We start from the raw sequence: 25,238 nt of genomic DNA, 5'->3' as shown, positions 1-25,238 counted from the left end.
TTGTTTATTTGTTATTTTTTTATTTTATTTATTATTATTTTATTTTCTCTGCTAGAGAAAATGTATTGCATTGAACTGCTGCTACTAAGTTAACAAATTTCACGTTACATGCTGGTGATAATAAACCTGATTCTCATTCTGTTTGGAAGCCTGTATATAACTGCCACCAGGATTCTTTCACCCTTGCAGTTTCTTAACTCAACCCGCAAGGATTCACCATCTTCCAAGCTTATGTCACATCTTTCTCATTATTTGATGCCATTTTTTTAATCACAGATCCCCCCCCCCCACCTACCTTCCTATCTTTCCAATACAATGTGTAACCTTGGACATTCAGCTCCCAGCTACCACTGTCCTTCAACCACGATTCAGTGATGGCCACGACATCATACCCGACAATCTGTAAAAGCGCAACAAGATCATCCACCTTATTTCCAATCGGCTTTCCTTTTCTGACAGTCTGACCGTACACTACCTTTGCTTTTTTTTTTTAGCCTCCGTCCTATCCTGAGTCCTTTCACTCCAGTTTCCAGTCCCTGCCAAATTAGTTAAACCCTGCCCAGTAGCTCTAACAAACTTCCCCGCGAGAATATTGGTTTCCTTCGGTTTTTGGTGTAACCCTTTCCTTTTGTACAGGTCATACCTCCCCCAGAAAAGATCATAACGATCCAAGAACCTGAAGCCCTGCCCCCTGCACCAGCTTCTCAGCCACGCATTTAACTAGCAAATCATCCTGTTTCTACCCTCACTGGCACATGGCTCCAGAAATTACTACCTTGGAGGTCTTGCTTCTCTGTCTAAATTCTCTCTTCAGGACCTCTTTGCTTTTCTTTCCTATGTCATTGATACTAATATGTACCAAGACATTCGACTGCCCTCCCTCCCCCTCCAAGATGCTCTGGACGCGATCTGAGATGTCCCTGATCCTGGCACCTTGGGAGGCAACATACCGTCCAGGTAGCCCATTCACATCCACAGAATCTCCTGTCTGTTCCTCTGACTGTTGATTCCCCTATCACTACCGCCCTCCCCTCTTCATTGGGACCAGTACATTTTGGCCCAATTAAGCGGTCGCCTCAATTAATTGAAGTTTCATGGAAATAAAAAAAAAGTATAAAAAAGTCAAACTGCTGTTTAATTAAGAAACGATTTATGTATTTAATTGAAATATAGAACAAATTATAACACTAGCAATACTACTATAGTACTCTAAAACTATGTATTAGTTCCTAATAGTTACAGTGGCATGCAGAGGTTTGGGCACCCCTGGTCAAAATTTCTGTTACTGTGAATAGTTAAGGGAGTAGAAGATGAACTGATCTCCAAAAGTCATAAGGTTAAAGATGAAACATTCTTTTCAACATTTTAAGCAAGATTAGTGTATTATTTTTGTTTTGTACAATTTTAGAGTGAAAAAAAGGAAAGGAGCACCATGCAAAAGTTTGGGCACCCCAAGAGATTTGAGCTCTCAGATAACTTTTCCCAAGGTCTCAGACCTTAATTAGCTTGTTAGGGCTATGGCTTGTTCACAGTCATCGTTCGGCAAAGCCAAGTGATGCAAAATTTCAAAGCTTTATAAATACCCTGACTCCTCAAACCTTGTCCCAACAATCAGCAGCCATGGGCTCCTCTAAGCAGCTGCCTAGAACTCTGAAAATTAAAATAAATGATGCCCACAAAGCAGGAGAAGGCTATAAGAAAATAGCAAAGCATTTTCAGGCAGCTGTTTCCTCAGTTTGTAATGTAATTAAGAAGTGGCAGTTAACAGGAATGGTAGAGATCAAGTTGAGGTCTGGAAGACCAAGAAAACTTTCCAAGAGAACTGCTCGTAGGATTGCTAGAAAGGCAAATCAAAACCCCCCTTTGACTGCAGAAGACCTTCAGGAAGATTTAGCAGACTCTGGAGCAGTGGTGCACTGTTCCACTGTGCAGCGACACCTGCACAAATATGACTTTCATGGAAGAGTCATCAGAAGAAAACCTTTCCTGCATCCTCACCACAAAATTCAGCGTCAGAAGTTTGTAAAGGAACATCTAAACAAGCCTGTTGCATTTTGGAAACAAGTCCTGTAGACTGATGAAGTTAAAATAGAACTTTTTGGCTGCAATGAGCAAAGGTTTGTTTGGAGAAAAAAGGGTGCAGAATTTCATGAAAAGAACCCCTCTCCAACTGTTAAGCACGGGGGTGGATTGATCATGATCTGGGCTTATGTTGCAGCCAGTGGCATGGGGAACATTTCACTGGTAGAGGGAAGAATGAATTCTATTAAGTACCGGCAAATTCTGGAAGCAAACATCATACCGTCTGTAAAAAAGCTGAAGATGAAAAGGGGATGGCTTCTACAACAGGATAATGATCCTAAACACACCTCAAAATCCACAATGGACTACCTCAAGAGGCACAAGCTGAAGGTTTTGCCATGGTCCTCACAGTCCCCCGACCTAAGCATCATCGAGAATCTGTGGATAGACCTCAAAAGAGCAGTGCATGCAAGATGGCCCAAGTATCTCACAGAACTAGAAGCCTTTTGCAAGGAAGAATGGGTAAAAATCCCCCAAACAAGAATTGAAAGACTCTTAGCTGGCTACAGAAAGCGTTTATAAGCTGTGATACTTGCTAAAGGGGGTGTTACTAAGTACTGACCATGCAGGGTGCCCAAACTTTTGCTTTGGGCCCTTTTCCTTTTTTGTTATTTTGAAATTGTAAAAGATGGAAATAAAAAAAGTAATCTTGCTTAAAATATTAAAGAAATGTGTCATCTTTAACTTTGTCTTTTGGAAATCTTTTACTCGCTTAGATATTCACAGTAACAGAAATTTTGACCAGGGATGCCCAAACTTTTGTATGCCACTGCATCAAAGGAGGAATTCATTCCATGTATGCCACTGTGTTTTTTTGATTGGCTGTAAATGAACATAATCAGTGCAGACACCTAGTACAGATAATTGTCTGCCTTCATACAATGCTTTCAATGATTACATTCTCAATCTTCATTTTCATTGTAACATTCAAGATGATTGTCGATACCTTCAAATTCTTCATAGTACCTAACTTGTCAATCCATTTCATTTTCACTCATGACCATTTTTGAAAAAAAGTAAAGCTGGTCTTATTTCTGGCCAACTATCATAAACAAAAATCACTGCTTTTTGAATATAAGCACGTGCAACTGATGCTATTTAAAAACCATTCGCGCTAAGCACAGTAGAGGTGAGTGCAGGGGAAGGGCATGTTTTTCTCTTGTGCCTATTTGTGTTCTGCTGAATATTGTGGACATGCTTTATTACTGCTAGAATGTATGATGATGCTTGTTAGCAGCCTCTGGCACATCCTTACGATGTGCTGATTATTAACGCGTGTTTGATGTACATATGATTAATCAATCTGCATTTGAACAATGAGAACAAATGAAGAAACAAAAATAAAGTTGATTGTGCCATTTCTTGGATTTGCTGTGAATGCCCACAAGAAAATGAATCTCAGGGTTTTATATGGTGACATGTATGTACTTTGATAATAGATTTACCTTAAACTTTGAAGACTCCCCCAGCATATCCTTGGACAGTATTGGTAATTGATGCAAAAATGTCACGTCACTGTATATTTCAATGTACATGTGACAAATGAAGCCAATTCTTATATATGTGCTGAATGAGTGTAGTTGGGACCTGGGAAAGGATACTGTTGTCAGTGCACTTATCCTGCATATCCTGCCAGAGCAGGTTCAAGAGAATGAACTTTGATCATTGGTTTTCCCTGTGTGTTGTTATTCCAGGCCAAGTGCAGCGAGGTGATCCCCAGCTGCCCTCTCCTCTCCGACCTGCTATATGAGTCCGAGTACGACAGTCAGCTGTGGATGCTGTTTGATCAGAACAAGAGATTGATGGGATCGGGCGATGCGTATCCTAACAGGGTAAGAGCTGAGTTTGCCATGCAATAATGCCATCTCTGTGTTGATCCAGTGCTTATCCTGACAGGGTAAGAGTGGAGTTTATGACAGAATAATGTCATCCCTGCATTGATCTGATAGGAAGAGTACAGCTCGAAGCATTAGCAATCACTGTGAAGAATCACTTTAGCCAGAGGGTGGTGAATCTGTGGAATTCATTGCCACAGATGCTGTGAAGGCCAAGTCAGTGGTATATTTATGTGAAGGTTGATAGGTTCTTGATTAATCCAGGCACAAAGGTTATGGGGAGAGGGCAGGAAACTGGGATGGAAGAGGAAAATAAATCAGCCATGATGAAATGTCAGAGCAGACTTGATAGGCCAAATGCCGTAATTCTGCTCCTATGTCTCATGGTCTTAGAGTTTTAAGTGAGACCTTGGTTGTCAGGGGAATTAGGAGCGGATATAGGCCATTGACCTTTGAGCCCTCTCACTATTCAGTAAGGTATTAGTTGAACTGATTACAACCTTGTTTCCCCATTGCCTTAAAACTCTACTTCCTCCCACCACCTTGCTTTAGTATAGCAGTTGTTACATCACTTTTACAGCGCCAGCAACCTGTGTTGCCTCCAGGTGCTCCAGTTTCCTCCCACATTCCAAAGATGTGTGGGTTAGAGATTGTAAGTTATGGGCAGGCTATGTTGGTGCCAAAAAAATGGTGATTTCAAAGGAAAAAGTGCTAGGAAAACTCTAAGATTTTAAGGTGGATATAAGTCACCTGGACCAGATGGACTACATCCCAGAGTCCTGAGAGAGGTTGCTGAAGAAATAATGGATGCATTGGTCATGATCTTTCAAGAATCACTTGATTCTGGCATGGTCCCAGAGGATTGGAATATTGCAGATGTCTCACCATTCTTTAAGAAGGGAGGAAGGCAAAAGAAGGGAAATTATAAGCCAGTTAACCCAATCTCAGTGGTTGGGAAAGTGTTGGAGTCTATTATTAAGGATGAGATTTCAGGGTGCTTGGAGACTTATGATAAAATAAGTCAAAGTCAGCATGCTTTCTGTAAAGGGAAATCTTGCCTGAGCAATCTGTTACAGTTCTTCGAGGAAGTAACAAGCAGAGGGGACAAAGAGGAGGCAGTGGATGTCATTTACTTGGATTTTCAGAAGGCATTTGATAAGGTGCCACACATGAGGCTGTTTAACAAGATAAAATCCCATGGCATTACAGAAAAGGTACTGACATTGATAGAGGAATGGCCGATAGGCTGAAGGCAGCAAGTGAGAATAAAGGAGGCTTTTTCTAGTTGTTTACCAATGACTAGTGGTGTTCTACAGGGATCTGTATTGGGACCATTATTTTTCACATTGTCAGTGATTTGGATAATGAAACTGGTGGCTTTGTGGCAAAGTTTGCAGATGATACGAAGATAGGTGGAGGGGTAGGTAGTACTGAAGAAGCAATGCGATTGTAGCAGGACTTTGATAAATTAGAAGAATGGGCAAAAAAGTGGCAGAATGGAATGCAGTGTTGGGAAATGTATGATGATGCATTTTGGTAAAAGGAACAATAGTGCAGGCTGTTATCTAAATGGGAAGAAGCTTCAAGCATCAGAGGTACAGAGGGACTTAGGAGTGCTTGTGCGAGACTCCCAGAAGGTTTATTTGCAGTGTGAGTCTATGGTAAAGAAGGCAAATGCAATCTTGGCATTTGTTTCATGGGAATAGAATATAAAAGCAAGGAAATAAGGCACTTATAAGACACTAGTCAGGCCACATTTGGAATATTCTCAACAGTTTTGGGCCTCATATTTCAGAAAAGAAGTGTGGTCATTGGAGAGAGTCCAGAGGAGGTTCACAATGATGATTCTGGGAATGAAGGGTTAACATATGAATTGAATTAAATTGCATTGACTTTGTTTCTTAGATCCTTTTCATACATGAGGAGTAAAAATCTTAACGTTACATCTCCATCTAAATGTGCAATGTGCAATCGTAGTAATTTATAATAATTTATAATGAATAGAATAGTCAATGTAATATAGAGTACACTCAAATCAGCGTGAGTTCATCAGTCTGATGGCCTATTGGAAGAAGCTGTCCCGGAGCCTGTTGGTCCTGGCTTTTATGCTGCAGTACCGCTTCCCGGATGGTAGCAGCTGGAATAGATTGTGGTTGGGATGACTTGGGTCTCCAATGAAACCTTGTAAATGTCCTGAATCATGGGAAATTCCCATCTACAGATGTGCTGGGCTGTCCACACCCCTCGCAGCAGAGTCCTGCAATTAAGAGGGGTACAGTTCCCATACCAGGCAGTGATGCAGCCGATTAGGATGCTCTCAATTGTGCCTCTGTAGAATGTTCTAAGGATTTGGAAGCCCATACCAAACTTCCTCAACTGTCTGAGCTGCAAGAGTAACTGTTGTGCCTTTTTCACCACACAGCTGGTGTGTACAGACCACATGAGGTCCTCAGTGATGTTTATGCCGAGGAACTTAAAGCTGTTTACCCTCTCAACCCCAGATCCATTGATGTCAATAGGGGTTAACCTGTCTCCATAGCTTCTGTAATCCACAACCAGCTCCTTTGTTTTTGTGACATTGAGGGAGAGGTTGTTTTCTTGACACCACTGTGTCAGAGAGATGACTTCTTCCCTGTAGGCCACCTCGTTATTGTTTGAGATAAAGCCAATCAATGTAGTGTCGTTGGCAAATTTAATTAGCAGATTGGAGCTGTGGGTGACGATACAGTCACGGGTATACAGGGAGTAAAGGAGGAGACTCAGTACACAGTCCTGAGGGGCTCCTGTATTGAGAGTCAGAGGGTTGGAGGTGAGGGAGCCCGCTGTTAATACCTGCTGGCCATCTGACAGGAAGTCCGGGATCCAGCTGCACAAGGCAGGGTCAAGGCCACAGTTGAGCTTCTTATCAAGCCTGGATGGAACTATGGTGTTGAATGCTGAACTGTAGTCCAAGAGCAGCGTTCTCACATAAGCATCCTTCTTCTCCAGATGTGTAAGGACAGTGTGTAGAGCAGTGGCTATTGCGTCATCTGTTGATCGGTTGTGTCAGTAGACGAATTGTAGGGAGTCCAGTTTGGTTGATAGCAAGCTGCAGATGTAATCCTTGACCAGCCTCTCAAAGCATTTGCTTATTATTGAGGTGAGTGCAACAGGACACCAGTCATTCAGGCATGGTACCTTGGTCTTTTTAGGCACAGGGACAATGGTGGATAATTTGAAGCATGAAGGCACTCTACACTGGGAAAGGCAGAGATTAAAAATATCAGTAAACACACCTGCCAGTTGTGCTGCACACATCCTGAGTACTCGACAGGGAATGCTGTCCGGTCCCGCAGCCTTGCGACTGTTGGAAACATCTGCATACCTCAGGTTGCAGGTTGTAGCGGAGGCTTTCCTCGGAGGCTCAGAGTTAGTGACATTGAACTGAGCGTAAAAGCAATTGAGTTCATTTGGGAGAGAGGCCACGATGTTGGTGGCACCACAGCATTTGGTTTTGAAGTCTGTGATGGTATGCAGCCCTCACCACAAGTCATGTGCTATTCGTTGTGAATCATGACACACAGGAGCATTTGGCTGCTCTGGGCCTGTATTCACTGGAATTTAGAAGAATGTGGGGGGATCTCATTAAAACCTACCGAATGTTGAAAGAACCATCTGGGGTGGATATAGAGAGGATGTTTTCTCTGATGGACGTATCTAGAACTAGAGGGAACAGCCTCAAAATTGAGTGGCGGCCTTTTAGAACAGAGGTAAGGAGGATTTTTCTTTTTGGCCAGAGAGTAGTGAATCTGTGACGTGCTCTGCCACAGGCTGCAGTGGAGGCCAAGTCTGTGGGTATATTTATGGCAGAAGTTGATAGTTTCCTGATCAGTCAGAACATCAAAGGATATGGCGAGAAGGCAGGTGAATAGGGTTGAGTGGGATCTGGGTTCAGCCATGATGGAATGACTGAGCAGACTCCATGCACTGAATGGCCTAATTCTGCTCCTGTGTTTTATGGTCTTACGGTCACTTGTGGGCTGCTCACAGCACAACCTCCTTGACACAAACACAATAGACTTTGGTTCTGACTCAGTATACTGAAATATATTATATATTACACAGTCCCTTGCCTTCACCCTATATATTAATGATTTCAACTTCAATATTGGACGAATGATGTTGTTCCCAGAGGACACAAGCATTGACAGGAGTGGAGTGGTACTTGAGATGTGTACAGCTGTGTCCTGGACAGATCAATAGGAAGGCACTGTTTCCTTTACCTGAGGGATCAAAATGCAGGAGCACTGAATAAGGGTAATTCATTAAAGGAGTCGAATCATGTTTAATATCACTAGCATATGTTGTAAAATTTGTTGTTCTGCATTTTGCAGCAGGAAATTGTAATACATAATAATAAAAACTATAAATTACAATAAGTACATATAAAAAATAAGTTCTTCAAAAAGAGAGGAAAATAATACTGAGGTAATCATAGTCATAATCATACTTTATTGATCCTGAGGGAAATTGGTTTTCGTTACAGTTGCACACTAAATAATAAATAGTAATAAACCATAAATAGTTAAATAGTAATATGTAATTTATGCCAGGAAATAAGTCCAGGAGCAGCCTATTGGCTCAGGGTGTCTGACCCTCCACGGGAAGAGTTGTAAAGTTTGATGGCCACAGGCAGGAATGATTCCCTATGACGCTCTGTGTTGCATCTCGGTGGAATGAGTCTCTGGCTGAATGTACTCCTGTGCCCAACCAGTACATTATGTAGTGGATGGGAGACATTGTCCAAGATGGCATGCAACTTGGACAGCATCCTCTTTTTAGACACCACCGTCAGAGAGTCCAGTTCCATCCCCACAACATCACTGACCTTACGAATGAGTTTGTTGATTCTGTTGGTGTCTGCTGCCCCAGCACACAAAGCAAACATGATAGCACTGGCCACCACAGACTCGTAGAACATCCTCAGCATCGTCCGGCAGATGTTAAAGGACCTCAGTCTCCCCAGGAAATAGAGACGGCTCTGACCCTTCTTGTAGACAGCCTCAGTGTTCTTTGACCAGTCCAGTTTATTGTCAATTCTATCCCCAGGTATTTGTAATCCTCCACCATGTCCACCCTGACCCCCTGGATGGAAACAGGGGTCACCGGTACCTTAGCTCTCCTCAGGTCTACCACCAGCTCCTTAGTCTTTTTCACATTAAGCTGCAGATAATTCTGCTGACACCATGTGACAAATCGTATCCCTGTACTCAGCCTCATCTCCCTTGCTGATGCGTCCAACTATGGTGCAATGTCCATTCTGAAATCTGATGGTGGGAGGGGAAGAAGCTGTTCCTAAAATGTTGAGTGTGTGTCTTCAGGCTCCTGTACTGCCTCTGTGATGGTAACAATGAGGAAAGGGGAAGTTCTGGGTGATGGGGGTCCTTAATGATGGACGCTGCCTTTTCCTGAGGCATTGCTGGATGATCATCGATGCTGAATGAGGGAAGGTTAGGGTATAGAATGGATGGCCTGAATCTGTGCTAGAGGCTACCAAGTCCTGATTGCATTCAGGTACAGGAGGTGTAATTGAAAAACCGGTATATACTTGTCCGTAAATGTAGTGCTGGAAGATGAGATTAGACTGGAGAGCTCCTTGCCAGGGTCAGATGGCCTCTTTTGTCAGAAATTGTTGACCTTCTCTTAGCTCATTCTTAGAGAAATGTTTTGACAACTAACCTGAACTGTTAAGCCTGTGTTTCTCCTCTCCACAGTTGCATATTGACCTGATAAGTATTTTCAGCATTGCATTCTATTCCAGATTTCCAGCTTCTTTCAGAGTCACATAGAGTAAAGATTGTGGAAGTCTCTATAAATTGAATCAGTCAACCGTATGTGCTCTGTGCCAAGCTACAGGTTCAAAGTCACTTACTTGCACAAGAGTTTTAATTGGTTTGGGGGGAAAATCGGAAACTTAATAAAAAAAAACAACTGAATGTTCATGGTAGGTTTTAAGTCCATGTTCTCTGAATTATTAGTTCAAGTCATTCAACCATATACAGGTATACCACCAAATGAAACAATGTTCCTCCAGACCAAGGTGCACAACACAGTACGTATAATTCTCACACATTACATAAAGTAATGCAGGTTGAGTATCCTTTATCTGAAATTCCAAAATCCGAAAACCTCTGAAATCCCAAAACATTTTGAGCGCTGACACTGTTTCACAAATGGAGAATTCCATAGGTCACTGGGAAGGTTCCAAGGCAATGCTCAGGTCTCTGCGCACCACAGTAATGAATAGAAGCTAATAAAAAATAGAAAAACACTACAGAAAGCTAAAAATGAAGATCTCGCGTACGTACTGAAAGAGTGGATTCATCAGAATGAATATATGCCTCTTAACGGTATGCTGATCATGAAACAAGCAAAGATCTATCACGCCAAACTGAAAATTGAAAGTAATTGTGAATGTTCAGCAGGCTGGTTGCAGAGATTTAAGAAAAGGCACGGCATTGAATTTGTAAAGATTTGTGGTGGTAAAGCGTTTGCTGATCACGAAGCAGCAGAGAAATTCATTGATGAGTTTGTCAAGTTCATCGCTGATGAAAATCTTACACACTGCATCTGTACATAGGAACAAGTATAAGACAAAGATAGCTTATAAATTCGGAGTCAATCCCAAGCAATCTTATTATATATTCCAAAATCCAAAATCTGAAAGACTTCTGGCCCCAAACATTTTGGTTGAGGAGTACTCAACCTGTATTACCACAAATAATAATATATATTCCAGAACAACATCCAGAAGATTGACGCTTAGCATAAGGTGCATTTATGATGCAAATTAAAACATAAACCATATTGGCACTTCATAGGTGATGAAACCTGGGTGGTGTCAGGGAGTCCAATAGTCATATGCCCCGGGGGAAGGAGCTGTTTTTCATCCTAATAATTCTTATCCTAATGATCCAGTATCTCCTGCCTGATTATTACTTGATTTTTATTTATGTTTATTTATTTAGACATATAGTGCAGAACAGACCCATCTGGCCCAACGAGCTGCACAGGCCAGTATCCCACCTGTTTAACCATAGCCTAATCAGAGGACAATTTACAATGACCAATTAACCTACTAACTGGTATATCTTTGGACTGTGGAAGGAAACCCATGTGTTTCAAGGATAGAACATACAAACTTACAGACAACACTGAAATTTAACTCCAACACCCTTAGCAATGTCATGCTAATCATTAGGCTGCTGTGGCGCCCATTACTGCTCCTACAAAGGAAATCACAACACCAGTTTGGTCATGTTCAAAAGTTCATTTATTTCAACGCATGTATATATACAACTCTGAAAGCTATTCCATGCAACACACACAAAATGCTGGAGGAACTCAGCAGGCCATGCAGCATCGATGGAAAAGAGTACAGTCGATGTTTTGGGCCGAGACACTTCGGCAGGACTGGAGGAAAAAAGATGAGGAGTAGATTTAAAAGGTGGAGGAGAGGAGAGAAAAACACAGGGTGAATGGTGAAACCTGAAGGGAGAGGGATGAAGTAAAGAGCTGGAAAATTGGTGAAAGAGATACAGGGCTGGAGAAGGGAGAGTCTGATAGAGGACAGAAGGCCATGGAATAGAGAAAAGATGGGAGGAGCACCAGAGGGAGGTGATGGGTGGGCAAGGAGATAAGGTGAGAGAGGGAAAATGGGATGAGGAATGGTGAAGGAGAAGGGGGGTTCGGGGGGCATTACCGGAAGTTCGAGAAATCGTTATTCATGCCATCAGGTTGGAGGCTATCCAGATGGAATATAAGGTGTTGTTCTTCCAACATAAGTGTGGCCTCATCATGACAGTGGAGGAGGCCATGGATGGACATATTGGAATGGGAATGGGAAGTGAAATTAAAATGGGTGGCCACTGGGAGATCCCACTTTTTCTGGTGGGTGGAATGTAGGTGCTCGGTGAAGCTGTCTCCCAATCTACGTTGGGTCTCACCGATACACAGGAGGCCAAACTGGGAGCACTGGACACAGTATATGACCCCAAAAGACTCACAGGTGATGTATCGCCTCACCTGGAAGGACTGTTTGAGGCCCTGAGTGGTACTGAGCGAGGAGGTATAGGGACAGGCATATCACTTGTCCTGCTTGCAAGGATAGTTGCCAGGAGGGTGATCAGTGGGGAGGAATGAATGGACAAGGGAGTTGTGTGGGAAGCAATCCCAGAAAGTGGGGGGAAGGGAAGGATGTGCTTGGTGCTGGGATCCCATTGGAGATAGCAGAAGTTCTGAAGAATTATGTGCTGGATGCGAAGCCTGGTGGGATGGTAAGTGAGGAGAAGAGAAACCCATCCCTAGTAGTATGGCAGGAGGATGGGGTGAGAGCAGACGTGTGAAATAGAATAGATGCAGTTAAGGGCAGCATTGATAGTGGAGAAAGGGAAGCTCCTTTCTTTGAAGGAGGACATCTCCCTTGTTCTGGAATGAAAAGCCTCATCCTGAGAGCAGATGTGGCAGAGACTGAGGAATTGAGAGAAGGGAATGGCATTTGTACAAGTAACAGGGTGGGAGGCAGGTATAGTCCAGGTAGCTGTGAGAGTTGGCGGTTTTGTTATAGACATCAGTAGATAAGCTATCTCCAGCGATAGACAGAGATATCAAGGGGAGAGAGGTGACAGAAATAGACCAGGTAAATTCAATAGGTTTCAATAGCTACATTTAATGTCAGAGAAATGTATACAATATACCTCCTGAAATTCATTTTCTTTGCAGACATCCTTGAAAACAGACAAGTGCCCCAAAGAATGAATGACAGTTAAAACATTAGAACGCCAAAGCCCCCCAAAATTCCCCCTCCCCCACACAAGCAGCAGCAAGGAAACAACCCACCCCCACTCCCACCAGAAAAAAAGCATCGTCACCCTCCACCGAGTACTCATGCGTGCAACATAGCATCAATAAAGACACAGACTTGAGTACCCAATGACTACTCGTACACCCGGTAATTCAACATAACACAGGCTCTCTCTCTCCCCTCCCAATAAGGGAAAAAGAGGTGTCCTGTTTCACAGCGAGGGGGAGGCATAACAAACAACTTGCTGGTTTACGATGTTAAAAGTCTGCTGCGTCACTTTTTCCGAGCTCTGCACAGAGTCAGCACCAAAAAGGCACAGCTCTCTGGACACCCAACCCCGAGCAGCTAACCTGATGCTCCGTGTTTTCCTGTGACGCTTCAGTTGGGGCACCAGCCCAGAATCAGCATGTCCCCAGGGCCATGAAAATCTGGAATCCTGAAGGCATGCTCATCCCCCAGGCCTTGTCCTTAGGATATCAAAAAGCGACCAGTCTTGAGGTTCTGAGAGTGGGTCCCATTCCTGCAAAGAACCGGTCAGAGTGTAATTCCAGGTCAGGCTCTTCAAAAGACCCCCCCCACACCTCGAAAAGAAAAAGAAAGAAATATCAAAGATAGAAATAGAGCTGTTTCCGAAGATACAAGCAAAGGAGTCGCCTTTCAGCATCATCTTGACTTCGCCCCGTCACCCTGAAGGCAGGGTGGAAGATGGAGGCAAAGTGGACGAAGTTGACAAGTTCAGTATGGGTTCAGGAAGCAGCACCATTGCAGTCGTCGATGTTGTGTAGGAAAAGTGTGGGGCAGTCACCAGTGTAGGCTTGGAAAATAGACTGTTCCAAGTAGCTGACAAACAGGCAGGTATAGCTGGGACTCATGCGAGTGCCCATGGCTACCCTTTTTGTTTGAAGGAGGTGGGAGGAGCCAAAGGAGGAATTCTTAAGAGTGAGGACAAGTTCTGCTAGGCAGAGGAGAGTGGTGGTGGAGGGGAACTGGTTGGGTCTGATGTCCAGAAAGAAACAGAGAGCTTTGAGGCCTTCCGGGTCGGGGATGGAGGTGTATTGGGACTGGATATCCATAGTAAAAATAAAATGACAAGGGCCAGGGAATCTGAGATCATTGAAATCCACCACCTGAAATGTATTTCCTTTGCTCCTATAATTAATCAAGATTCAAGCTAAGCTATCATTAAGTACTTTACATTTCTCCGCAGTACTCACTGAAGTTGGACAAAGGGGACTATGTGATTCGCCTCCAGATCCGGCATGAGTCGCTGAGCGAGCTGGAACACTTAACGGACTTGCCGTTCCATATCAGCCGCAAGCTCCCAGCCCCGTTAAACCTGGACGTATACCGGACCCACGTCAATGCCCTGCTCACCAAGAACAAGTGTGGCAGCATTACGCTGGATCCAAAATACACCATCCCATTCTACGTCACGACGTTGCCCGATGACAAGTAAGAAATTAGAACAAAGTGGAGTTGACTAAATCACATTGCTTAAAGCTTGAGAAAGTTTGGTGATTTGTGTGCAGTTGTGGTCACCTACCTACAAGAAAGATATCAATAAGATTGAATACCATAAGACCATAAGATATAGGAGCAGAATTAGGCCATTTGGCCCATCAAGTCTGCTCTGCTTTTCATCATGACTGATCCAATTTTCCTCTCAATCCGAATCTCCTACCTTCTCCCCATAACCCTTCATGCCCTGACCAGTCAAGAATCTATTAACCTCTGCCTTAAATATACATAAAGACTTGGCCTCCAAAGCTACCTTTGGCAAAGAACTCCACAGATTCACCACTCTCTGGTTAAAGAAATTGCTCCTCATCTCCATTCTGAAAGGATGCCCCTCTATTCCGAGGCTGTGTCCTCTGGTCTTAGAGTCTTTCACCACATGGGAAATACCCTCTCCACATCCACTCTATCAAGGCCTTTCACCATTTAATAGGTTTCAATCAGGTCATCCCTCATTCTTCTGAATTCTAGTGAATACAGGCCCGGAGCCATCAAACGCTTTTCATATGACAAACCATTCAATCCTGGATTTAATTTTGTGAACCTTCTTTGAACCCTCTCCAGTTTCAGCACATCCTTTCTAAGATATGTGGCCCAAACCTGCTCACAACATTCTAAGCGAGACTTCACCAGTGTTTTATAAAGTTTCAACATTACATCATTGCTTTTATATTCTAGTCCTTTTGAAATTAATACTAGCATTGCATTTGTCTTCCTCACCACAGACTCAACCTGCAAATTAACCTTTAGGGAATCCTGCACAAGGATTCCCAAGTCCCTTTGTGCCTCACTGTTTTGTATTTTCTTTCCATTTAGAAAGTAGTCAACCATTTCATTTCTTCTATTAAAGTGCATGACCATACACTTCCTGACACTGTATTCAATCTGCCATTTCTTTGCCCTTTCTCCTAATCCAAGTCATTCTGTAACCTCTGTACTTCCTCAAAACTGTCCTTCCACCTATCTTCATACCATCTGCAAACTTTGCAACAAAGCCATCAATTCCATTGACTTATAACTTAAAAAGAATCAGTCCCAGCCCAGACCGCAGTGGAACACCACTAGTCACTGAGAACCAGTCAGAAAAGGCTCTGTTCCTTCTCTTTGCCTCCTGACTGCTTTATCCATGCTAGAATCTTTCCTGTAATACCATGGGTTCATAGCTTGTTAAGCAGACTCTTGTCAAAGATTTCTGAAAATCCAAGTACATAACATCAACCTATTTCCCCTTTGTCCATCCTGCTTGTTACTTCTTCAAAGAATTCCGGCAGATTTGTCAGGCAAGAGTTTCCCATGAAGAAGCCTTGCTGACTACTATGGCCTATCTTATCATTTTGCCTCCAAGTACCCTGAGACCTCATCCTTGATAATCGACTCCAACATCTTCCCAAACACTGAGGTCAGACTAACTGGCCTGTAGTTTCTCTCACTTCTTGAAGAGACATTTGCAATTTTCCAGTCTTCCAGGACCATTCCAGAACTTAGTGATTCATGAAAGATCATCACGAATGCCTCCCAATCTCTTCAGCCTCCTCTTTTGCAAAAAAGGCCCAGTGGATCATCAGGGACTCCAGCCACCCCAACTACAAACTTTCTGCTGCTTCCATCTGGCAAACGGTACCACAGCTTTAAGGCCAGGACCAACAGGCTATGGGACAGCTTCTTTCACCAGGCCAACAGATTTATCAATACACATTGATCTTATTGCATATCTGACTGTACATTGTATCCTATTGTACATGCATGTATACAATCTTAGTGTTTGGGCAATATCCTCCTAGATTTCCCTTCCGTATTGCTTATACATTGTGACAGAAATGTAACATCAAGATTTTTACTCCCTCACTGCGAGATGGATGCAAGAAATAAAATTCTAATTCAGAAGTCTGGGGTGGACACCATCTGGTCTAGATGACTTATCTACCTTCAGACCTTTCAGTTGCCCAAGAACCTTCTCTCTAGTTACGATAACTTCACACACTTCATGATTCCTGATATTTGGAATTTCTACAGTGAAGACTGTTGCAAAATACTTATTCACTTATTCTGCCATTCAATCATGGCTGATTTATTTTCCCTCTTAACCCTGTTCTCCTGTCTTGTCCCTGTAACCTTTACTATTGAAGAGCCTATCAAATTCCACTTTAAATATACCCTGTGATTTGGCCTCCACAGTTGTCTGTGGCAATGAATTCCACAGATTTACCATCGTCTGAACAAAGAAATTCCTCTTCATCTCTACTCTGAGGCTGTGACTTCTGGTCGTAGACTCACCCAATTAGGAAATACCTAGGCCTTTCAATATTCAATAGATTTCAAAGAGATTCCCAGTCATTCATCTAAACTCCAGTGAGTACAGGCCCAGAGCCAGCAAACGCTCCTCATCTGTTAACCCTTTCATTCCTGGGTTATTCTCATGAACTTCTGACAAGATGAGTGTACCAACAATGGTATCCTCTCCCAGGTTAATAGCCCCACGTCCCAATTATACTCATTCGGTACACGCTGGGTATATAAGAATTAGCTTTATTTGTCACATGTACATTGAAACGTACAGTAACATGCCATTTTTGCATCAATGACAAGCACTGTCTGCAATTGTGCTGGGGACAACTGGCATGTGGCACCATTCCTTCCAGTACCAGCAAAACATGTCCATAACTTACTAACCTTAACCTGTGACAGTTTTAAGATGTTCTCAAAATCTCCTTGACAACGCATAACATTCCCACTTCCTTTTGGGAATTCCTGACCTGTGATTACTTAAAATGCAGCATTTGGAATGACATTGAGAATCTCCAATCCATTAGGCAGGAGCACAAAGATACTGAGTGTAATCAGAAATGAGTTCATTATTACTGACATTATGTGGTGAAATGTGGTATTTTGCGGCAGCAGTACAGTGCAATATATTTTTTTAAAATTATAGGTAGCAATAAGAAACATATATTTAAAAAATAGTGAAATAGTGTTCATTGATTCCTGGACCATTCAGAAAAGGGGAACAAGCAGCACTGAGTGTGAGTCTTCAGGCTCCTTTACCTCCCCCTTGATGGTAGCAATGAGAAGAGGGCACGTCACAGATGGTGAGGGTCCTTCATGATGAATTCCACCTTCTTGAGTCATTGCCTTTTGAAGAAGGCCCTGATGGTGGGGAGGGTTGTGCCTGTGATGGGGCTGGCAGATTTTACAACCCGCTACAGTTTTTTCCCATCCAGTTCAATAGAGCCTCCATACCAGACAGTGATGCAACCAGTTAGAATGCTGTTCGCAGTACGTCTGTAGAAATTTGCTGGTCTTTGTTGACATATTGAATCTCATCAAACTACTAATGAAATATAGACGCTGGCCTGCCATCTTTGTGTGAGGAAAAGATTGCACAACAAAGGGAGATGAGAATGATAAAGCTGCAATAGTTTGTCCACTCACAGAAGAAGCAGTTTCAACTTGTATTCTGTCCATTGACCTCCATTCTGAGGTGAGATGATCTGTGATCCTCCTTCCTTCCTGTCCAACCCCACTGGAACTTCGGCTTGGCTCTCGGTGTCAACTGTTATATCACTCTAACTGGCTGTGTTTACTGTTTCTGCTGTGTCTTTATGCCCATGAATAAGGATGATGTTAATTCCTTCTTTTTCATCTGCAGAGTTCCCAAAGGAATTGATATTGGCTGCTATCTTATGGGAACACTCACCCTTTCTAAAACTGAAATGGGCAAGAAAGCTGTAAGTATTGTTTTTTATCCTCGCTATCTCGGCACTGGCCAGCCTAAACTCCTGCAGTCTACATTGCATGTTAGTTTGTTAATAAGAGTTTTGGTAACCAGCTGCTGCCAGATTTAGCTGTTAGCATAGAACACTACAACACAGAAATGAGCCTTTTGGCCTACCTTGACCATGCCAAACTATTGATCTGCCTAGCCCCATTAACCCATAGCTCTTCAAACCCCTCCCACCCATGTACCTATCCAAATTTCTCTTAAATGTTGAAATCGACCCCGCATCCACGGGTTCCACTGGTAGCTCATTCCACACTCTCACCACCCTCTCCCCTTAAACATTTCACCTTTCACCCTTAACCCGTGATCTCTAGTTGTAGGCTCACCCAACCTCAGTGGAAAAAGCCTGCTTTCATTTACCCCATGTATACCTCTATCAAATCTCTGCACATTCTTCTGCCCTCTTGGGGAAAAAAGTCCTGATATATTCAACCTTTCCCTATAACTCAGGTCCTCAAATCCCAGCAACATCCTTGTAAATTTTCTCTACACTCTTTCAATTTTACTTACATCTTTCCTATAAGTAGGTGTCCAGAACTATACACAATACTCCAATGTCTTATACAACTTCAGCATAACTCTACAATTCCTAGAATATGGAAACCTTTCAACGAGGCTCTGTTGATCAAATTTTGCCTGACCTTTAACATTTATTTAATATGGAACATAGAATATCACAGCACAGTACAGGCCTTTTGACCCAAAATGTTCTGCCAACCTTTTAACCTACTCAAAGAACAATCCAACACTTCTCTCTGGCATAGGCCCCTATCTCTCTATCATCCATGTGCCTATCTACGAGTTTCTTAAACATCCCTGATGTATCTGCCTCTACCACTATCTCTAGCAGGGCATTCCATGTACTCTTGAGGTGTGTTTAAAAAAAAACTACTTCTGACCTCCTCCCCACCCCCATGCTTTCACTTTAAACTTATGCCCTTTTTGCCTTAGGCATTTTTAATGCCTGTGTAACGCTCAGCTATATTGGCTCGTATGTATCTCGGAGAAATCCCGCCTGAATGCTTCCCGCTGGGTCGGTTACTGTACCCCTGCCGCCCGAGTCAATCCCAAATGTCAGTCATCAGCCAGCACCCACAGTACATTTTATCAAGTACACTTTTATAGATATTATTAAGTCTATGAAATTAATATAAGTTCAATACAGAAAAAGAAGGAATGGGAAAAGGTGCCAGACTTATCAAAGTCCAAGTTCTTCGCGCGCAACCGTTAGAGCTCAATTGATTCCTGACGACCACCCGGATCGTGTCGACTCACGGCTTGGGACTTCCCTGAGTGATCGACCGGAGCCTCCCCGCACGTCCACCGTCCTCCCCATCTGTCCTCTGACTCCCCGTCTGTCCTCCGACTCCCCGTCTCTCCGCCGTCCTCCCCGTCTCTCCGCCGTCCTCCCCGTCTCTCCGCCGTCCTCCCCGTCTCTCCGCCGTCCTCCCCGTCTCTCCGCCGTCCTCCCCGTCTCTCCTCCGACTCCCCGTCTCTCCTCCGACTCCCCGTCTCTCCTCCGACTCCCCGTCTCTCCTCCGACTCCCCGTCTCTCCTCCGACTCCCCGTCTCTCCTCCGACTCCCCGTCTCTCCATCGTCCTCCCCGTCTCTCCATCGTCCTCCCCGTCTCTCCATCGTCCTCCCCGACTCTCCATCGTCCTCCCCGTCTCTCCATCGTCCTCCCCGTCTCTCCTCCGACTCCCCGTCTCTCCTCCGACTCCCCGTCTCTCCTCCGACTCCCCGTCTCTCCTCCGACTCCCCGTCTCTCCTCCGACTCCCCGTCTCTCCTCCGACTCCCCGTCTCTCCTCCGACTCCCCGTCTCTCCTCCGACTCCCCGTCTCTCCTCCGACTCCCCGTCTCTCCATCGTCCTCCCCGTCTCTCCATCGTCCTCCCCGTCTCTCCATCGTCCTCCCCGTCTCCCCTCCGACTCCCCGTCTCTCCACCGTCCTCCCCGTCTCTCCTCCGACTCCCGTCTCTCCTCCGACTCCCGTCTCTCCTCCGACTCCCGTCTCTCCTCCGACTCCCGTCTCTCCTCCGACTCCCGTCTCTCCTCCGACTCCCGTCTCTCCTCCGACTCCCGTCTCTCCTCCGACTCCCGTCTCTCCTCCGACTCCCCGTCTCTCCACCGACTCCCCGTCTCTCCACCGACTCCCCGTCTCTCCACCGACTCCCCGTCTCTCCACCGACTCCCCGTCTCTCCTCCGACTCCCCGTCTCTCCGACTCCCCGTCTCTCCGACTCCCCGTCTCTCCTCCGACTCCCCGTCTCTCCACCGTCCTCCTCGTCTCTCCACCGTCCTCCTCGTCTCTCCACCGTCCTCCTCGTCTCTCCACCGTCCTCCTCGTCTCTCCTCCGACTCCCCGTCTCTCCACCGTCCTCCCCGTCTCTCCACCGTCCTCCCCGTCTCTCCACCGTCCTCCCCGTCTCTCCACCGTCCTCCCCGTCTCTCCACCGTCCTCCTCGTCTCTCCTCCGACTCCCCGTCAAAAACCCCGTCCACAGTCATATGAGACAGCATTATCACATACCATGAGCACCCACTGGCTGATAGCACCCCGTTGTCTGTTTTAACCCAAGTAAATTTCCAGCTAGAGACTTTCTCAGCATTTAACATAACAAGAAAGCCATTTTCATCCACACATGCAGCAGTTTAGAAGGTTAACATAACAAAGAAGAAACCCCGAACACCCACAACTATCAGAAAACTTTATGGGATACAAATTTAAACACCAACTGAAGACCTATTTACTTAACCTGGTTTATAACTAATACCACTTCATCGTATTTTCATGTTTGCACTTTTATCCCGTTGTAAAGCTCCTTGAGTTACACTTGTCTGTCTGAAAAGTACCCTATAGATAAAGTTATTATTATCATAAAATTTCTAGTAGGCCTGCCACTGTCCTGCATTGTAGGCACTTTAAACCACTTGTTATAATGCTGTTTACATTCTGGTATTTATGTGCTGTATTTATAAACATTTTATTCCCTATCCATCCTTTAACCTCTAACTTTATTTTTTACATAATTTTTATAATTGTTGAATGTTTTTGTTTGTGCATGTAACGTCCTGACCAACACAGCACAGCATGTTCCTAATACACGTAAATGTATATGGTGAATAACTTTGATCGTTGATCCTTTTTTAAAAAAAAGTCTTCTCAATTTTTCAGTTGACCACCAGTATTCGCACCTGTAGAGTTCCTGAATTCCATTGCCCTTTGCTCCACATTTGGCTTCCATTCTTTCTGAGGCTTCACACTCTGGGCTATCTTCCACCTTCTCCTCTCCCTTTTCCTCAGAACTGAAGCTATTGCCCAGAAGGAAGGAAAATCATAGTTATTTGGAAGATTGTTTCCACTGTCTGGGTCAGTACTGATCTCTTTGGCCCATGATGCTGTGACGTCCTTTTAAACTACTCCTCACTCAATCTAACCCTTCCCTCCTACACAGCCCGTAACCCTCCATTTTTCTTTCATCCATGTGCATCCTAAATGCTCCTAATGTATTTGCTTGTACCACCAATTCTGAGAGTGTTTTATGCACTTAGTGCTCTCTGTTTAAAAAAAAATGTTTACTTCTGACATCTCCCCTAAACTTCCAACCATTCCCCAAGTATTAGCCATTACTGTTCTGGGAAAAAGATGCTGTCTATATCTGTCTATGCCTCTTATCGTCTTGTACATCTCTGTCAAGTCACCTCTCATCCTTCTTCGCACTAAAGAGAAGCACCCTAGCTTGTTCAGCCTTCCTTCACAAAAATATGCTCTCTAATCTAGGTAGCATCCTGGTAAGTCGCCTCTGCACCCTCTCTAAAGCTTCCACATCCTTCCTATTATGAGGTGACCAGAACTGAACACAATGCTTCAAGAGTGGTCTAACCAGGGTTTTACAGAGCTGCAACATTGCCTCGCGGCTCTTGAACTCAATCCCCTGACTAATGAAGGCCAATATTCCATACACCACCTCAGCCACCCTATCATCTTGTGTGCTGTCATTAAGTGTTTCCTTTTGTATATTACAATAGGAAAAGTACTCCTTTGGTTATAAAATTCTTTGTGACATTGAATTCATGAAAGAAGCTGTTTTTTCCTTGTGCTTGATGTTGCGTTTTTTCTTTACTCTTCTGGAACCTGAAAAGTAGAGGCCAATTGCTCTTAATAACCAGTCCCTGCTGGCTGCTGTTGGTGACTTTTTCACTTTATGATTAAACTCTGCTGTGATCCAATATAACGCAGAGCAGCCAGAACCTGGAGTGAAGCACTGAATGTCCTTTCAAAGGGGTAATGTCTGTATGGAACAGCTTTTCTATTGGAATGAGTTTATTATTGTCACATGTACCAAGATACACTGAAAAACCATAATGTATAAGACCATAAGTTTTAGGAGTAGAATTAGGCCATTTGGTCCCTCAAGTCTGCTCCGCCATTTCCTCATGACTGATCCATTTTCCCTCTCAGCCCAGGTCTCCTGCCATCTCCCTGTATCCCTTCATGCCCTGGCTGATCAACTTTTCAGGCATACTCTTCATACAGATCAAATCATTGCACAATGTATTTAGATAGAGCAAGGGAAAACAATAACAAAGCAACACACAAAATGCTGGAGGAACAGTAGCAATATAGAATAAGGTGTAACAGCTACAGGGAAAGTGCAGTGCAAGTAAACGATAAAAGTACAAGATCATAATGAGATAGATTTTGAGGTCAAGTGTCCATCTTATCATACTAGGGAACCATTTAATACTCTTGTAACAGTGGGTGGAAGCTGTCCCTAAGCCTAGTGGTACGTGCTTTTAGGCTTTTGTATCTTCTGCCCGATGGGAGGATGGAGAAGAGAAAAGGTCCGGGGTGGGTGGGGTCTTTGATTATGCTGGCGGCTTTACTGAGACAGCGAGAAGTGTGGACAGAGTCATTGGAGGGGAGGCTGGTTCCTGTGACGTGCTGAGCTCTGCAGTTCCTTGCTGTCATGTGCAGAGCCATTGCCGTGCCATGCAGTTATGCATCCAGACAGAATGCTTTCTGTAGTGCATCAATAAAAATTGGTAAGGGTCGATGGGAATTGCCAGACTTACTTAGTTTCCTGAAGAAGTAGAGGTGTTGGTGAACATTCTTGGCTGTGACATCAATGTGTTTTTTTGCAGTAGAAAGGTGCTACAAGCTGAACAAAGGTCCTACAATTCTTACAGCTGAACTGCACAATTGTTTTTGCAAAGCACAGATGTTAAGTTGAAATTTTACTCCTTGTGTCGATGATTCAGTCTGGCTGGTTCGAGGTTTCGTAACTGCGGGTGGTCATTCTGATAGGAAGTAGATTTCATGGTTCTGTTCACAGACTGAATTAATCAGCCGTGCTCTCTGCACCTGGCAACTCTGGTCAAGCTCTTCATCTTTCTTCAGCTTGTTCAGTTGAAAGAATATTATACTGAGTTTTTTTGCATCTGGCAGCAAATCCCAACACCGTGCATCGCTGTTGCCCTTTTGACTCGGTACAATATATCAAGTCATAGAATCATATAGCATACAGAGGCCCTTTAGCCCTGGTCATCAATGCTGACTTGCTGAGCTAGTCCCATCTGCCTATTTCAGCTCCTATGTCTTATAGCCTTATATGCTGTCAAGCAGATATTTATCAGACCACCTGGTATGATATTAGAATTCAGGAAAAAACTACAAATGACAAAGACTGATAGATAATCTGTTGTTATATTGAATGTAGAAATTTGACGTGCCAATGGATCCCACCGTCCTTTATATTTTCCTTGAGACTTCATTCACAATTTTGAAGATCTTGGATGAGCTGTAAGATAGTATTAGACGGCCATTATCCTTGCCCCTAAACTCAGTGTCCCTAAGATAGCTGGATATCAAATGAATTGATAGATCGATAATTCAAAGGTTCATTTATTATCAAAGTTAACAGCTAAAATTCTTCAATTCTCCGGGTAGCCATGGAAACAAGAAAGTAAAGAATGGGAACACAATCATCAACTCCAAACTCCTTCCGCACAAAAGATAACAAACATAAACAGAACAGGCACGTTGACCCCCCCCCCCCCCCCAAATCCCTCCTCCCACACAAAAACCAAGCAAAACGGAACAGGCGCATCAACCCCCAAATCCCTCCTCCTGCACAAAAAAGAAACAAAAAACATAGATCGACCCCCAGATGCCTCCTCCCACAGGGAAAAAAACTAATGAAACAGATAATTGATCAAGTTGATTTGATTAGAGGTATACAAAGTGATAAGAGGCGTAGATTTAGTTGGAAGCCAGAGACTTTTCCCCAGGGCAGAAATGCTAATACGAGGGGTCATAATTTTAAGGTAATTGTAGGAAAGTTATAGGGGGGATGTCAGAGTACTGAGAGAGTGGTGTTTACATGGAATACGCTTGCCTGGGTTGGTGGTAGAGGCAGATACATATGGGCACTTAAAAGACTCTTAGGTACATGGGTGATAGAAAAATGGAGGGATATGTAGGAGGCAAGTGTTAGATTGATCTTAGAGTAGGTTAAAAGGTCAGCACAACATTGTGAGCTGAAGGGCCTGTACTGTGCTGTAATGTTTGGTGTTGTATGAACTTTGAGTAAACCTTTCACTGCCGAGAACCTTCCAGTGAAATCAGAAGGTGAGGTGGCAAATGAAGTTACACAAATTCAGATTCTTGCCTTGTGCTGCTGTCACTGAAATGTCATTTGGAGTTGTGATCAGTCTCTGGGCTGGAGCTTGCACGTGTAACTCTGATTCGGTGGTGAGCTTGTTGCCAAGTGAGCATTACCATGCATACTAATAGTGTAATTATTTTCAGGACGTGCACACCGTGTTCTACCATCTGATACCCCCTCCAAACAAGATGAAGAATGGCAGCAAAGATAAGCCATCCAAAGAAAAAGAAAAAGACCCAAAGGAACTGTATGAGGAGGCTTTAAGAGACCTCAGGATCCAATGGCTGCCCAAGTATGTAACGCAAATTCAGCCCATCAAAACCAATCTATTAAGAGCTAAGGGTCAGCTAAACAGGATGTACAGCTCATTGTGAAGGTGGGAGCTTGATAGCTGATGGTCCCTGCAATGATCTTTCTTCAGGATGAATCCATGCTAGAGGTTTCAGTGTACTCAAGACAGGGGCATGATGTGGGGCTGTATTCTTCTGTGATCATGTTAGTGACAAGAAGGCATAGTCT

At 43.8% G+C, this 25,238-nt stretch overlaps 1 protein-coding gene across 2 annotated transcripts in view; it reads left to right on the top strand.

Moving 5' to 3' along the window:
• Positions 1-25,238, top strand: part of LOC140204370 (tripeptidyl-peptidase 2-like) — a 193,393-nt gene that overhangs the window by 136,758 nt on the left and 31,397 nt on the right. For both annotated transcript variants that reach the window (XM_072271060.1, XM_072271061.1), the window contains exons 21-24: positions 3,777-3,914; positions 13,967-14,211; positions 17,921-17,999; positions 24,863-25,011. In XM_072271060.1, the coding sequence (XP_072127161.1) occupies positions 3,777-3,914; positions 13,967-14,211; positions 17,921-17,999; positions 24,863-25,011 (611 nt within the window). The remainder of the gene's footprint in view (positions 1-3,776; positions 3,915-13,966; positions 14,212-17,920; positions 18,000-24,862; positions 25,012-25,238) is intronic.

The sequence above is a fragment of the Mobula birostris genome, chromosome 10 (genome assembly GCF_030028105.1).
Source record: "Mobula birostris isolate sMobBir1 chromosome 10, sMobBir1.hap1, whole genome shotgun sequence".
Classification (NCBI taxonomy): Eukaryota; Metazoa; Chordata; class Chondrichthyes; order Myliobatiformes; family Myliobatidae; genus Mobula; species Mobula birostris.
The sequence above is the reverse complement of the archived record's forward strand: the minus strand, read 5'-3'. Positions and strand labels throughout refer to the sequence as shown.